The sequence below is a fragment of the Gorilla gorilla genome, chromosome 9 (genome assembly GCF_029281585.2).
Source record: "Gorilla gorilla gorilla isolate KB3781 chromosome 9, NHGRI_mGorGor1-v2.1_pri, whole genome shotgun sequence".
Taxonomy (NCBI): Eukaryota; Metazoa; Chordata; class Mammalia; order Primates; family Hominidae; genus Gorilla; species Gorilla gorilla.
In genome coordinates, this window is record NC_073233.2 from 27,915,694 (window position 1) to 27,932,743 (window position 17,050).

The 17,050-nt window shown below is 37.8% G+C and overlaps 1 protein-coding gene and 1 long non-coding RNA gene across 3 annotated transcripts in view; both read left to right on the top strand.

Moving 5' to 3' along the window:
* Nucleotides 1-17,050, top strand: part of NELL1 (neural EGFL like 1) — a 914,558-nt gene that overhangs the window by 866,928 nt on the left and 30,580 nt on the right. Inside the window, exon 16 of one of the 2 annotated variants that reach the window (XM_019037681.4) lies at nt 6,603-6,743. The exons of the other annotated variant lie outside the window; for it this stretch is intronic. Within the exon in view, the coding sequence (XP_018893226.3) occupies nt 6,603-6,743 (141 nt within the window). The remainder of the gene's footprint in view (nt 1-6,602; nt 6,744-17,050) is intronic. 2 annotated transcript variants of the gene reach the window in all.
* On the top strand, nt 14,302-16,380 carry LOC129525311 (uncharacterized). The gene is made up of 3 exons (XR_008669529.1): nt 14,302-14,505; nt 15,653-15,844; nt 16,247-16,380. It is a non-coding gene; the product is annotated as an uncharacterized lncRNA (long non-coding RNA).

Sequence of the window (17,050 nt, forward strand, 5' to 3'; positions counted from 1 at the left end):
GAAGGAACTGAAGCCTGGAGATTTGGACTGTCTTGGAATGTGGGGATTATAAGTTACAGAACGATAAATATCACTTGCCTAATGAATGTCTACCTGGATTTGTAGTTTTTAGATTGATCTCATTCAATCTTTAAAACAACAGCATTATGACGTAGGTAATTGCTGTGGTTTAGATGTGATTTGTTCCCACCAAAATTCATGCTGATTTTGATGTCCAGTGTGGAGTGTTAGGAGGGGGGCCGAGTAGGAGGTGTTGGGTCATGGAGGCATAGCCCTCATGCACAGAGTAATGCCCTCCCGTGAGGGTGAATGAGTTCTCTCTGGCAGGAATCGATTAGCTCCTATGGAGTCTGGTTCATCAGTTTCTCTCTCTCGTTTCCTCTCTTGCCATGTGATCTCTTTGCACATACCCACCCCCCGCCTTTTTTTTTTCCACCATGACTTGAAGCAGGCTGAGACCGCCACCAAATGCAGCTACCTAATCTTGGACTTTTCAGTCACTAGGATCATGAGCAAAATAAACCTTTTTTCTGCATAAATTACTCAATCTCAGGTATTCTGTTATAGCAACACAGAATGCACTAAGACAGTTATGTTATCATTTAAAAGCCAAAGAAAGTGAAGCTCAAAAAAGATAAATAACTTGCTCAAAGTCAAAGTCATGTAACAGAATCAGAATTCAAACTCAAATATATCTAACTACAAAGCTTTGTCTTGTTTTATGTGTTATCTTGACTCTTGACTTTTAGCAAAAACTTCTTCCACTCCTTTAGCTGCCTACATAATCTGTGATTAGTGCTGGTTTTTTTCCCTTGTTTGCTTGTTTCTGTTTTTATTTTTAGATATTGCATCAGTATGAGTTCTAACCTGAGCACAGTCTTTTCCCTGAATATGGAAAAGGGTCTCTCACAATAATTAGGAAATGCTGGCTAGCAATAAAAAGCAACTCCAAACAGTAATGGCTCAATAAAATAGAAATATATTTCTTACTCACCTAAATAGCCTATGACAGTTTCAGGTCTGTGGAAGGGCCTTGGTCTACATAGCCTTGCAGGAAGCCAGGCAGAAAAATGTTGTACTATTTTCAATACGTGATTTCCAAGGTTTTCCTGGAAATTGGCCTGTAGTGAGCAGGTAGAAATATTCTGGAGGATCATATTAGGCATTTTTATGACCCATATTGAAATTATGTCACTTCTAACTCTGTAACTAGAGCTCAGCCACATGACCTTACATATCTTCAAAGGAAGCATGCTCCAGGCACATCCCTAAGAACCCAAGAAAAACAAGAGATAGAAGAACTAGCCTGTTTCTGCCTCAGGGTCTTTGCATGTTATGTTCAGTACAATTCTGGCATTTAGCAAATAGCAGAAAATAAGCAGGTTTGTGTTTGCTGTACTTGTGACAATTTATGTTGCTGATTTTACTTCCTTAAACTTATGTGAAGTTTTTTGGTGACCAAGAGAATCTAAATCTTTATGAGGCATGTATTATAGATTTATAGATTCTATTCCTGAATGCTTAACAAGGTTACACTTGTCTCAAAATCCAAATGAATATTTTTAAGGATCCAGAAATAATCTCTTAGTCCTAACCAGTTTCCTGATTGCAAGTTGATATTATTATATATATTTTTATTTTCAGAATCAATTTATTCTGTCTTCTGTTTTATAGCAGTAATATTTAGTCCAAAGTTAATATCCAGACTGTGCTTAAGAGTCTTTTTTGTTTAACAGTCACATGATGTTTGATTTTATCATTCTCAACCTACAGATGAGAAAACAAAGACTTGCGAAATCTAAATAATTACTAGTGCATTATTAAGCAGGAATTTGAAGTCATGTTTGTCTCTAAAGTCTATATTTATAACAACAGTTTATTTTTCTTTTACATTCTATTTGCCCCCTAGACTCTACGTATCTGGAGGGCGGAGACCTTATCTCTCTATCTCTGTATCAGAGGATATGATACAGTGCTTAGTATATGGGGCAAATGTACTAGCACATGGTGGGTGCTCAATAAACTTTTGTTGAATGAATGAAAATATCAAAGTTTTTCTCGTGACTCAATATCACCCTAAAAACTCTTAGAAAAGGTATAATCTATCCACAACCTGAGCCACTACTTCAGTGCAAGCTTTAACTATTAGTATGAAATACGAAAGTACCTCTTTGAAAATAAGCTTTGAGAAAACCTTTATTGGTTTTATAAATTGTCAAATTGCAAATCCAATAGGAAAGAGATTAGATGGAGGAAGAGATCCATCCAGCCCAAGAGATGGATTTTACAGGAATTCAAGGATTTGTTTGCAAATTGCTTTCTATAGGAAATTCACCATATGCCCCAAATAGGATTAAAGGTATTGCTTAGGATACATTTTATGAAAACAAACCTTGGTTATTCATCTGTTTCTCATTGTAAGTGAAAAATTCATGGCACACATAGGACTTTTCATTGCAACAATTATAGAAATTGTTATAATTATTATAATTATAATCATGATTAAAATTACTCCTAATAACACCATTGCAATTATAACTTTTTTTGTTACCTATTTTGCCCACTTAAAATATCTGAAGATTAGAGGTAGAAGCAAAGTATTAAGTAGAAACTACATAATGTCTTTTAGAGGAAAATAACATGTAAATATTAAATTTACTTTTTGTTTCGTTTTATGAATTGACATTGTAGTTTGTGACTTGCGAACACCAGGCAATCTTGGGGTATTTTGAAAATCTCCATTATAGCCTTTGTTCATTTTTCCTTTCATTCAATCTGCCAGTCATTTATTTTTTCATACATTCATTCCCAGGGACTTGTATTGGGCACTTTCAAATTGCTTGGTACGCCCACTTCCAGGTATCCCTAGCAAGGTAAACCTGCGTAAAATGTTGTCTGTTTTCTTGGAAAATTTGCATTTGAGTGATAGACACAAAAAGGAAATCACTGTGATAGGACAAGATAAGTACTAAAATAGATGTGTGTACAGATACTGAGTTACTAGGGGAGGGAGTTGGTGATATTGGTGGTTGTTTGAAACTTCATTAGTATCAAATACAAAACACAAACACACACACACATATACGTATATAGTTCTTCCCTTTGATTATGAGCTCCTGGATTTTTGGAGTCATATTTCATCCATTTTTGCATTGAACACAACACAAAAATAATCCTTGCACATATTTTTAGCTCAACAGATATTTACAGAGTTGAATAAATGTATTATCTTTCTGTAAATAATCCTTTCTTGATTTGTCAACAAGATATGATAGTTGTGACAAAAACTAGTTCTAGCTAGTTTTGAACTATATTTCACCATTTGTAAGCTGTGCAACCCAGGCCATATGTTAGTTATTGTGTTGTCGACATTTGACTCTGAGGATACAGAAATGAATACTCCATAGTATCTCACTCAACAATCCCCCAGCTTCTCTTGTTTCCTTGTTCACATTTTCAGCTCTGTGCTGGATTAAACTGAGATTTAAACAAGATTTTAGGACTTTCTGTAGGAGGAAAGGTGACTTTTTGTTTGTTTCCTTTGGGATGGCTGACGCATTGTGAGTGCAGCCAGGCTCACTGTAATTTATCAGAATTCCTTGAATGAGAGTTGATTCTGTAGTGAACTTAGAGAGACCCGATTCCCAGAGCTTCTGTCTTGTTTGTTTGCCTGTAGGGAGTGCTGACTGGGAGAAACAAATCTTTGCCTCTGAGGACAAAGGCAGCCACAACCTAGCTTGGGAAGAAACCATCATTTATAATTTGTAAATTCCCCAAAGTGTTGCTGAAAAGCCTCCAAGTGTTTTCTATATTTGGGTCTGTGTTGGTTGCTTTATATACTACTGTGACTACCTACACAGAAGAAAGCCAGTGTTAGGAACACAGTGAAAACGTGAGCCCCTCTCAAGTACAATATGGTACATAAAAATGAATTTTCTGGCTTTAATTATAGACCTTGCACAGAGAACAGAAATGTACAGCCTAGGCACCAGCATGTGATGTGAACCTGATTATTTCCAGTGAGTTTCTGGAATCATCTGTGAAAAGTACAGTTGTCAGGCAAAATGGGCTTCTCCACTACTTTCTCATTTCCCATGCAAGCCAGGGATTCCCTAGTGTCCCTGGGGAAGTTGTAGATGTGTAACTGTCTGATTGTCTTCACTGCTTTTGAAAGACTCCTGTGCTATACAGATAACTTCTGCCCTGCTGAATCATGGAAACTCCTTACCGTTTCATTTTGGGAATAGAAATATCTGTGAGTTGAAAAAGTATTTGCACATCATTCAACACTTCTGTTCTTCCTAGAAATGTTCTATTGAATTTAGGGCTGAAGGAGTTACTTTATTTGATCAGATAATTTACCCTCCAAACTCAGGTGTTTTGAGAGTAAAAGGGAAATAGATGTAAACTAGGACTTTTCTAGGCAAACCAGGACATATGATGATTGCTTTGGTTGAGATGCTTCTATTTGTGTATCTCCTGATTTCCCAAAACGCTAACCATGGCTATTACCTAAAGTATTGTCCACAGCCTGTCGGCAACAGGGTCTGTGTTAATCATGACTGGTTTTTCTGAGAGCTTTGGAAATAAATGTCAGAGATAGAATTGGTTGCTGCTTTGTTACAGAGAGTTATCCTTCAGCCTAACATAGAGAAGTCATCTCTATAATCAGCCGTCTGTTTATATGTGTGTCTCTTGTTGCCTGGTATTCAAAAAGCAGTGGGCTGATTCTGTCATTTAGAATAAGCCCTTTCCCTCCAAGAGCCACAGCCCTTAGTCATTTCTCTACTTGAAGTTTGAAAGTTTTTAGTGATCCAACATATGTCCCAGACAACCTGGACCTGTAAAATTTGAGGTATGACAATCTACATGGTGATTGGAAATTTATTTTCTGGGAATTTATAATAAACACACACAGCCTAACTGCAATATCTGAAGATCCTATACAAATATTAGGCCCTAGGGACTGAGGGCATTTAGAAGTCTAAGGGATGATGTATGTGAAAAGATTTTATGGGCTGAACAATACATGCTACAGAAGAAGAAGGTGATCGTTGAGTTGGAGTTGCACAGTATGAGGAACTACACCTTTTCTCTCTTTACTGGGCCAGAATGCCTTGAGATGACAGTACCCAGTTTCAAACTAAATTAACAGCCCGGTGCACAACACGGAACTTGTCAAGATAATAGAACCAATGGTAGCTGATTGCCCCTGAACTGATGCCTCTTATAGGCCCTGTTAAAAGAAATTGCAAAGTACATTTTGTTCATTATGGGTTAGATTCCAATGTTAATTAAATTTATATTCATATGAGTCCCATATTTCAGATATTTCCAAGAGAAGTCAAAGAAGATTCCCAGGCAGCAGTAGCTACATTCTAAGAAATAATTACTTGGAGAAATTCTGTTACAATGAACTGAACCTGGTTTAACAATTGGCAACTCTGTTTTCTGCAACGGTGTCAATCTCCTTCAGTGCAGAGGCAAGCCTTTGTGCTAGAAAATCTATACATGAACCAGGTATTTGGTGATTCTAAAAAGCCAGATCCTAGACAAAAACAAACAAATAAACAAAAAAAGCCTAGGAGATTTCCTTTCCTCAAGAATGATTGAAGAATGAAAATCTCTGATGGACTAGCATAATCAATCCATAGTTTTTTTTTTTTTTTTTTGAGACAGAGTCTCGCTCTGTCGCCCAGGGTGGAGTGCAGTGGCGCGATCTCGGCTCACTGCAAGCTCTGCCTCCTGGGTTCACGCCATTCTCCTGCCTCAGCCTCCCAAGTAGCTGGGACTACAGGCGCCCGCCACCACGCCCGGCTAATTTTTTGTATTTTTAGTAGAGACGGGGTTTCACCGTGTTAGCCAAGATGGTCTCGATCTCCTGACCTCGTGATCCACCCGCCTCGGCCTCCCAAAGTGCTGGGATTACAGGCGTGAGCCACCGCGCCCGGCCTCAATCCATAGTTTTAAAAGAAATAGAACGATAGTTCCCAAACTGTGTTCCCCACAACACTAGTTTTGCAAGATATTAAAGGTATCCCAAGAAAAGGTAATTATTAGCTAAATAAATTTAGGAAACAGTGCGTATTATCAATCTTATCTCAAAGCTTTGCAGGGCATATAATTATGACAAGTCTCTGGGGCTGTCATTTAAAAAAATCAGTTTAATAATATTTAATCCAGAGTGTCCTGAACTTATTTGTTCATAAACATTTTCAAAGGACACACAATAAAATCTGGAATTGCCAATTTAGAAATTTTTAATCCAAAAAAAGTCATATACACCCAGTACCAAAACTGGGCCAAACACCCTCAACTTAGTTCTTAGTTATTCAGAGACAACACACCTTTTGAGTTAGGATTTTTTTGTGACCATAAGCTCTCATTCATTGTTCAATATGAGAGAAAACATCCAAGAATGAAGCTTTCAATTCGTTTGAATTCTGGAAAATATGGGATTTGGTTCTTCCAGTGACTTTCATTGTAGGTGACTAAACAGTTTTAATTGATATGTTGACATGAGCATGTTTTAGGCATTTCCTGAAAGGTTAATGCCAAAAGAAATTAATATCCTGGTGGGCTTGTGTTTTTCTCTGAGGCAGATATTGATGAATGTTCAGAGGGAATCATTGAGTGCCACAACCATTCCCGCTGCGTTAACCTGCCAGGGTGGTACCACTGTGAGTGCAGAAGCGGTTTCCATGACGATGGGACCTATTCACTGTCCGGGGAGTCCTGTATTGGTAAGCAGCTTTCAGGCATGCCCTCCAAACTCTTGGACCTTTACAGGAGGTGTGGCTTGCTTTGGTACTCTGTTCAGCTCCCAGTGTTAAAATATGACCATTCATTGGTTAAATGCATCAGTTTTCAAATTTTCTCCCTCTACAATTCAGGGATTAGGCCAGGGATCATGCAAGGTGGGGTGCTAGAATTTTTATATAGAAACTATGACAGAGGAACAAAACCTGGGTCTATATGTTATGGCTTTGTTCTTTCTAAGGAAAACCTTAGTCTTCTTAATTCTTTCTAAGGAAAACCGTGATGACTTGCTGAAATTTTTGACAGTTTGGGAGGCAACTGTAGAGATGAGGAAATATTAAATAATACTGGATACTGGATTTAGATTAAGAAAGTTTAGTTTGAATCTCATCTCTTATACTGCAAGAGTCACTATAGTCTCTAATCCTTCATCTGTGTATATGTAAAAATGAGGATAACAATATACATATATTAAGATTAAACAAGAATACCACCTATTTAAAAATTGCAAGATTTGAATTGATGCACATATATGATATAGTTGCATTAACATTATTGTTGCTATTACCACCACCATCATCTCTTGAAAAGTCTGCTTTATTGGGTCTCTTCTTGTGGTTCTGTTAAATACTGAACACGGGAAATTAGCAGATGGAGTTATTCACCTTCAAGACCTTACAACTTTCATGAAATCCAAACAACTGATCAAAAACATAACTGTTTCCATGAGAACCTTAGCCAATCCAATTTGTTCATGTTGTGTCACCTCAGTTGAATTCTTAATGCTGATTTGGACCAACCTAGGGGGCAAGCATTCTGACCTTGGGTTCCCAAAGTTCAGCTTGCTGAATTAGAAAGTGGGAATTTGATTTTGAAAATTTGTTTTCTCTGCTTAGGGTATATTGTTTTTTTTCTAAAGGCTGCTGCTGAGATATAGTCAGTGTTTTCTCAACTTCTCCACTGATGTTGATGTAAAGCAAAGATGAATTACAGAACAATGGCCACGTGGCATGAATTATCCCCCATAGTCTTGACATTATTGTTGAGAGGCATGTAGTATAGTTACTAAAAGTATGGACTTTTGGGCCAGATGTTGGCAGTCAAATTCTAGCTCTGCTGCTTCTAAGTCATTTACCATGGGTACATTTTTTATCCAGTCTGTATTTCAGCTATCTCCTCTGTGAAATAGAAATAATGTTTATATGTTATTGAGATGAGTGTTGTGATAATTGAGTTAATATCTGTTAAATGTTCAAGAAATGTTAGCTATTATTTTAAATGTCACTGTGTATTCAGCATTCTACCCCATACTCTGTTCATATTTCTTTTCCTTTACATACTGCCAGGTACTTCTGTACATATGCAGCTCATTGTAAATCAATGTTATATGAATAGGAACAGGTCAAATGGCTATTGTTGAGGAATGAAAATGGAATATTAACATATGACATTAAGCATGGTGGCTAAAAGAAAATTTTAATTTTTACAGATAATATTTGACATCATTAAAAGGGGAGACTCTTAGATTTTTTAGTGCACAAAGGACCTTAGAGACCAGCTAGTTAAGCCAGTTTTATTTATTATTTTTTCTACTTTTAAGTTCAAGGGATTCATGTGCAGGTTTCTTCCCTGGGTAAACTGCACATTGCTGAGGCTTGGTGTACAGATGATCCTGTCACCAAGGTAGTGAGCATAGTACACAATAGGTAGCCTTCCAAACCATACCCTTCCCCTTTCTTCCCTCCTCAGGCAGTCCTCAGTATCTTTTGTTCCTATCTTTGTGTCTATGTGTATTCAATATAGTTAAACCAATTTTATAACTGTTTGGACCTGCCATGGGACTGCACACTTCTCTGCCTTTATATACACTGTCCCTCTGGCTGGGATGAAACATGATGATTCACATATGAATTTCATTTTCCTAAATTTAGCTCACGTTTCACCAAGTCCCCATGAAGTATTCTTTGATGCCTTCCAAAAACTTGTCACTCCTTTCTTCTGCTAACTCTAGATCTTTTTCCTTGGTGTATGTTTCAGTAGCTTCACTTGTACAATATATTTGCTCTCTGACTAGACTATTGAGCAGCGAATGGGCTTTTTTCTTCTGTTTCTTCAGTGAGGCCCTTTGGTGGTTGTTGTTTAATAAATGTGAAAATTCAATCATATCGTGTGATCAATAAAGAAACTCACTCTCAGAAAGGTGACACCTCATTCCCAGCCACATAACTGGTTTGGATACAAGTTGAGGATCAGACCTAGGTCAAGAGAACATGTAGGAATAGTTTCAGTTTATGCCTCTTGTTTCAATGTTACCTGTAGAGCCCTATCACCCTCATAAATGTCTCTGGCACCTGTCCTGGTGCTCATTTCTAACATGCTGAGTGGCATGTCTGAAGGATGCGGTAAAATTCCCACACTCTCAAGGAGCCTCTTTCTTCATCTACAACCTGATCCCTGTTTTGCAAAGGAAAATGTCAGGGAACTGGACTCCTTGGAGTTGGAGTCGTTTGGATTAGTGGCATTTTTAATTTGGGTAATAGGCTGAATTTCTTTTTATTTCCACACTTTTGGGAAAACATTTGTAAATGATCCTTCATCAGGACAGAAATCTGACCCTCACTTAGTTATTTCTGTGGTAGTTGGGAGTACTCTGTTGGTTCAGAATATTTCTTGGGCAAACAACTATGTAAGTCAGATAATGATACTTTCTTATTATGGCCTTCTAATGCCTTCCCAATGAGTGTAAAATAAATTTCTAACTTTATATGGCCTTCATGGTTTTAGATGATATTGTTCCTGCCTGCTTCTTGGACTCATTTACTATATATATAAGGCTTTTAGATCTTATCATGCCTTGAACATGACAAAAAGCTCATTCCAATTTCAGGGCCTTTGCCTTTACTGTTCTCTCTGTCTGGAGCTCTCAACACCTCTCTTGTTGTATGGCTGCCATGTTATTAGGTCTCAGACAAATGTTGCTTCTTCATGGAGACCCTCCCTTACTTTTCTCTGAAATAATCCTTCCCTACTCACTTTGTTATAATACTCTTTTATATCTTTTTAGCATTTGTATTCACATGCACATGTGTGTAATATTCTCTTGCCTCAAACAAGTTGTTTGAGGGCAGAGACCTTGTTTGCCTTTTACTACTGTACTCGCAGCCCCTAAGATAATATAGTCAAAGAGAAGGCATTCAATGCATATATGTCAAATGATTGAAGGCATGGATGTTCAAAACTGTATCAAATCAGATTTATTTTCTATTTTGTTTGCTATAACTAGTTGTGTGGTGTAGATTGTGGTGCATGACATGAGATGTTAAATATCACAAAACCATGAGTCTTTTATTTAAAAAAATGTTTATTGAGAACAACCATCATACCAGCACTGCCTTGAGTCTTCTGGGAATATGGTTATGAACAAGTTAAGATGTCTGTTCTTGAAGGATTAATGACCTGACATATTCTGGGTCTTAATAACATAGCTTAATAGCACTGAAAATGAGCACATCTGAATAAACCCTAAATAATATCAACCACTAATGCTTACATTTAAAAGAAATATCAGCATCTAAAATAACCCTTACAATTTTTTTTAAAAGTGATTTGTAACATGTACTCAGATATGTTTTTTTCTTCAGACAATGGCATATGTTATCATCTAAAATGTATCAGTTTAGGCTTTTAGAAGAATAGTCTCATGTCACTCTATGTCACTTTTTGTCAGATGAGGATAATAGCACCTTCACTACTGATTTTATCCATTATTGTAAGCTTGAATAATATTGATATCATAAAGAACAGCATGCTTGCAAGATTTCTTATTTTATGAGAAGAAATGTTTAAGATTTGCCTTTTTCTCTTAAAGTGTAACATATGATTGAAGAAATGGCCAGTCCTAGTATTGCAGAGGCAGATAGAGTCACTATTCTTGAAGAGCTTATCAGAGTTAGTCTCTTCTGTCTCTCTCTCTGTCTCTCTCTCTGTCTGTCTCTCTTTAACTTGTATATCTGTGTAATGCCAGGAGAAAATAGTACAGAAAAATTTGTAAATTAATATTTGCAGAAGATGATAATGACAGTGATTTGTTGGCACTGTAGGGTACAATGCACTCTGTATTTTGATGCAGTTGTAGGAATCAGTGATTCTCAGTTTTAATATAGAAGTTGTGAGCAATTGCTCTTTTGTCTAGGCATAGTTATCTGGGTCATTTAGAAATGAGAAGAACTAATATATAATTAACAATGGCATGTATAAGCAGCAGTACTTTGCATATTTTAAAAATAAGATTCAGACTCCTCGGAATGTCAATCAGTTTCCACAGTATTGCTCCCACAAATGAAACTTTATTTTCCTTTGTTCTCTCATATACTTTGCATGGATACTGGAGCCTACTCAAATCCTTATTCTGCTCTTCCTAAATCCTGCATTCTCTTTCCTCTACTCCTTTGCTTGTGTGCTTTTCCCTGACTATCCCCATAGCCCCATTTCCATTAGTTAAAATCCTGATGAAGTCTTACTCTGTAAAGCAGGGATTCTCAAAACTGTGTCATGGTAGATTCATTGGAGTAGTGAAACGGGAGAGTTCCCTGACCCCCTTAGTAGGACTTGTGACAAAGATGTGGCTTGTCTGATCACCTGCCATGTGCTCCCAAACTCCTTATGGGAGGGGGAGTATACAGATGTGTAGGAGCTGGGGCAAGCACTTTTGGGCTCTGGCCCCACAGTAATATCTAGGGATGGGTGCCTGAAACTCCTAAAGCCCAAGTGGGTGTGTGTTACACTATGTTCTGTTAGCTTTGCTGTCCACAGGCAGTAAATGGCTCGTTGTACCCTCTGCCTTTTCACAAGGACAGAGGGCCAGTGTGACGGCTTTCTGTATCTCAAGCTCTTGTCTGGTGTCCAGGAAAAATCAGATTACACACGGACTTGAAGGATGGTGAATGTGGGATTTTATTGAGTGGTAGAGGTGGCTCTCAGTGGGATAGATGCGGAGCTGGAAAGGGGATGGACTGGGAAGACGATCTTCCCCTGGAGTTTGACTGTCCAGCAGCCAGACACTCCTCTCTGAGTGTCCCCAGCCAAACTCCTCTCGACATTCAGATGCTCCTTCTCTTCTCTCCTCTGCTGCTCTTCTTTTCGTCTGCTCATCTGCTTGTGGAGCCTGGGGTTTGGGGTTTCTATGGGTACAGGATACCCATAGATAGCCCATAGGGTGTACAGGATCCTGGGTACAGGATACCGATAGGGTGTGGTGGGCCAAAAGGCAACTTTTGGGTGCGAAAACAGGAATGCCTGTTCCCATTTAGGGCCATGGGTTTCCAGACTTGAGGGTGGGGCCTTTGCCAGGGAGCTGCCCTCTTCTCCCCAGTATTTCCCTGTCTCCTGTCCATATCAGTAGCTGTTTAAAAATGCCTGTGACGGGACATCACACATCCTGAAGATTCATATTCAGTTGGTCTGATGTGGGACCTAGATTGACACCATTTTCTAAAATTTGTTTAAGTGTATTTTTTATAAATTCATAATATTTTTGCATATTTATGGGGTACATGTGATATTTTGTTACAACCATAGAATGTGTAATGATCAAGTCAGGGTATTTGAGGTGTCTATCACCTTGAGTATTTATCATTTCTATGTGTTGGGAAAAATACGAGTCCTCTTTTCCAGCTATTTTGAAATATATAGTACATTGTTGTTAACTATAATCACCCTACTCTGCTATCAAACATTGTAACTTACTCCTTCTATCTAACTGTATGTTTGTACCCATTGACCAACCTCTCTTTAACACTCATTCCCCAACCTGCACACCCTTCCCAGTCGCTGGTATTGATCATTTTCCCTACCTCCATCAAATCAACTTTTTTAGCTCCTACACGTGAGTGAGAACATGAAATATTTACCTTTCAGTGCCTGGCTGTATTAGTCTGTTCTCACACTACTATAAGGAACTTCCTGAGACTGGGTAATTTATAAATAAAAGAGATTTAACTGGTTCATGGTTCTACAGGCTGTACAGGAAGCATGGCTGGGGAGGCCTCAGGAAACTTACAATCATGGTGGAAGGTAAAGGGGAACCAGACATGTCCTACATGGCTGGAGCTGGAGGAAGAGAGTGAAGAGGGGAGGTACTATGTACTTTTCAACAACCAGATCGCATTAGAACGCACTCACCATCATAAGAACAGCCAGGGGAACATCTACTCCCATGATTGAATCACATCCTACCAGGCCCCTCCTCCAACACTGGAGATTACAATTTGACATGAGCTTTGGATGGAGACACAAATCCAAACCATATCACTGGCTTATTTCATGAAGTCACTTTAAAAAAGACTACAAGTGATTATTAGAGAGACGATTTGGCCAATGTAGAGAACTACTGACATTCAGTTCTTCTAATAATAAGAATAAAAATTTCTCCCCTCTTATTTGTCTTCATAGCCATTTACTTGCCATTCTTTTATAGACTTTAGCAGATTAGACTTGTGTTCTTAATTACGTCTTTATCACCTACAGTACAATTTAGGTGTTTTTTGATACATTTTTATCAATTAATGTTGAATTGAATTGTATTGGTTGTGTTATTTTTACCTATCATATAAAATGTTTCATTCACAAGAAAGCCCATGTTGTTGCTGGAGACACACTCCAAGATGACATACAGCTATTCTTATGGGACTGAATACCCATTGGCCTCCCATTGTTATCTGCTTTATAGCACTTAGTTTGGCGAAGCAGTTTCCTAGACTCTGGAGCCTGCTCTCAGGCCACTGTAAATGGCACAGTGAGAATTTACTTCTCAGAGTACTGCTGAAACCATGGTCACCATGCAAAGCAATATGAAACAACCAAAAATGTTCCACTGAAATCCCTTGGGAAAGAAGTTTCCATTTTATCTGGTGGATGTGTCAGGAATAATTGAAATGGCCTAAGAATGATTTTGCTTTGACTGCTTCTGCTCAGTGCCTGTTTTTCATAGGAGTGGAGATAAAAAGGGGTAGAACCTGGAGGTGCTCTATCTGTAAAAATGCTCTCAGTGACAAACCTCACCGAAGGGGAGGGGAGCTATGAAGCCTTAGCAGGCAATACTGTGATGTAATGGATAGGGGTTTTAAGGACATTAAGCCTAGATTCAGTCCGAAATCGGCCTCTTTCTAGCTGAGCAGCATTTAGAAAGATATTTAACCTTTCAAAGCCTTAGTTTTCTTAGTGTGCATTAAGATAATACTTACAATGGAACTTTTTCTAATATGTGTTTTTATATGCAAATTTCCTGACAAGTATTATATAATAGTCAACATTTAACCTCCCTTCACCTCAGTTCCCTCACCTGTCACATGAAAACAATAACAGTAATACTAATAAGAGATAACATTTATTGAGAGTTTTACTTTGTGCCAGACACTGCTCTCAGCAATTTACAAAAGCATCAACCTCATAGGGGTTGCTGTGGAGTAATTGTGACAATTAAGTGAGCAAACAAGGGAAAGAAGCATTCAGCACTTAGGTTTTAAGCAGGCAATAGATGTTATTTTCATTAACTGAACAACTACATGATGTGCTAGACACAGAACCAGGAAATTTCATGTATTTTCTAATTTAATTTCACAATGACCATAGGAGGAAAGCCCTCTTACTATCCCCATTGTAAAGGTGAAGAAAATGTGAGCTCGAGGACGAAGAGAACTTGTCCCAAATTCCACAGCTGATAAATGGCACACAGAAGCCATAATCCAGGTGTGTTTGATCCCAAAGCTTCTGTTCTTAATATGTTCACACTGTACTGCTTTCTGGACGGGAGGAGAACAGTGATGGGCTCATAGGTAGAGGAGATGTTAGCCAGAGCAGTTGGAGATCGAAAATACAAAAAAAGGGAGCATGAGAGAAAACAGGTGAGACCCAGATGGACAGTTACAATATTATCTCTGTGTGATGAGCACTAGGGACTTATTTTATTCACTGGACTCAAGGGATGTGTTCTGGGGCCATCCTTCTGAGCGATGGGCAGGATAACTAAGCGACATGTTTTTGACAGTTAATGTGAAAGCACCTCAGCCTTGATAATACTACTACTGGGACATCCACTGATGTCATTACCTTCTTTGCATTTCTGGTGATGTAAATCCAGAGAACAAAAAGGAAAGAAAGGGTGGGTGATAAATAGAATAAGAAAATGATCGGCAGATTTTTAAACCAATTTTTTAAATGTACTTATTTATTATGCACTGCCTCTTAAAAGCAATTAGAATAGTATATACAAAGATCACATGTTCAAGAGTTATTTAAAATACAAATATTTGAAAAATAAGGAAATTATATTAACCAATGATAGTTATCAAAGATGTTCATAAATATCCTGGCAGTCAGAGCAAAATGGGAAACATGAGTATATAAATTATTCTAATTTAAAAGGAGGTTGCATTCATAATCGTCAAGAAGTAAAGTCTCAAGTGTCCTGTTTTTTCTATTCCAGGGAAGAGACATGTCAGGGTGGAAAAGCACCTTAGTGGACCAGGGTATTTCAGCCTAAGAAAGTTTAAGAGACAAGGCATAGACACTAATCCCAGAACACTCATGGATTTTTCTCTCTATGCTAAACAATAAGACCCACCCTACGCATAAGATATTTTTTGGTTAAATAGCATGCCACCTTTCTTTGATAATATTTAGTGTGGTCTCATTACTTCAAAATTGTTGTTTCCAAAGAGCTTTACGCACAGTTTTATCAAAGTACTAAATTCTGTATTATTGAAGAGCCTTGCTTAAGGCAGATGCCACTTAACCATGGAACTGTAAGGAATCAATATGAAGTAAATTCAAGCATGATTTTGGGAATCAGAGGGCCTCAGTTGCATGACACAAAATTGCCACATGTCATTATAAGTTTCAGATGGACAGAGAGACCAAGACCCAGACACCACCTCAGTATGGAATGGATATGGAAAAAGATCAGTATTATCAGGGTGCAGAATGGAGAGGTTAAGAACATTTTGCAACATCTAATAGAAAAGAAAGCTCTTCTGGGTCCCCCAGAAAGGACCTTACAGTGGACACACAGTTGCAGATGATAAATCAGGTGAGAAATGAATCTCATCAGACCCTCTGGAAGCTTGCCTGCTCCTTTTCTAGTCCTGCCGTACATAGATAAGCCTGAAGCTATTTAGCATGTGGGCTAAATTGGATACATTTTAGAGACTTCTCTGGGAAGACAAGCGCACCTCCTCCATTTCGATGATAATCACTTCACAAAGTAACATCAAAATAGAGTGCATTACACTAGACTCGGGCATGAACCCAAGGTTCATTCATTACCCACAGCCTAGCTGGGCTGACAGAGCAAGCCTATAAGTTGTTTTCTATGTGTACTTTCTAGGAGTTTCTAAACATTTCTGGGAGTTAGTCTAACAGAACGTCAGACTAGCAGTAGGGTCTGTCCTGTAAGCCATTCCGAACCTGTTTATTATCTTTTCATTCGCAGTCTTTTGAATATCTTCCTAATGGCAACTATGACTAGTCATAAAGAAAAAGAGAAAAACTACAACTTTGGACCATGACATGAAGCAATACAGGCATATGGGGAGCCAGGGGAATTGCAATTCTAGTTCAGGTGAAGTTCACATGGGCAGTAATGATAAGGAGAAAAATTAGAAAACTTACAAAAACCTTCACAAGTATTGGGATGTTTGTTATTATAAGTATTATATCCTTAAAAATATCCTACAGTGGTTTTAGCACTAAGCTAGGTGGTAGGTAGGATGCAGAAAATTTATACCATAGGGACTTTTAAATTCCATATTGAAGACAAAAATAATCAGCATACATAAAACAACCAACAGCCTTCTGATATAGGTTATACTTTAAAATATGGGGTCAATGCTATAAAATATATAGGTAATTAGGGAAGAAAGTGATTAGAGAATATCAAAGAACAGTCATAACAGAATTCTTGGGGCTGATTCGACTTGAAGGATGGAAGGGTTTAGGTATTTTATAGGTATAATAATAAAAGTAAATATTAATATCTAAGATTAATTACTTCATGTTCTAGGTACTCTTCTAAGAGCTTGACATTTCTTTACTCACTTTATCCTCAAAACAACTCCACAAGGTAGAAATATTTATGATCTCTATTTAATGGACAAAGAGCCTGTATTTTATATTATGAATGTTCTAATTGTATTTGGTCATATAACCCTTTCCTCTCCTGGGCATCTTATGGATTTGGTTTCTATTATTATAAAACACACTAATTGAAAACTTGAGAATGAATATAAATTCCTAT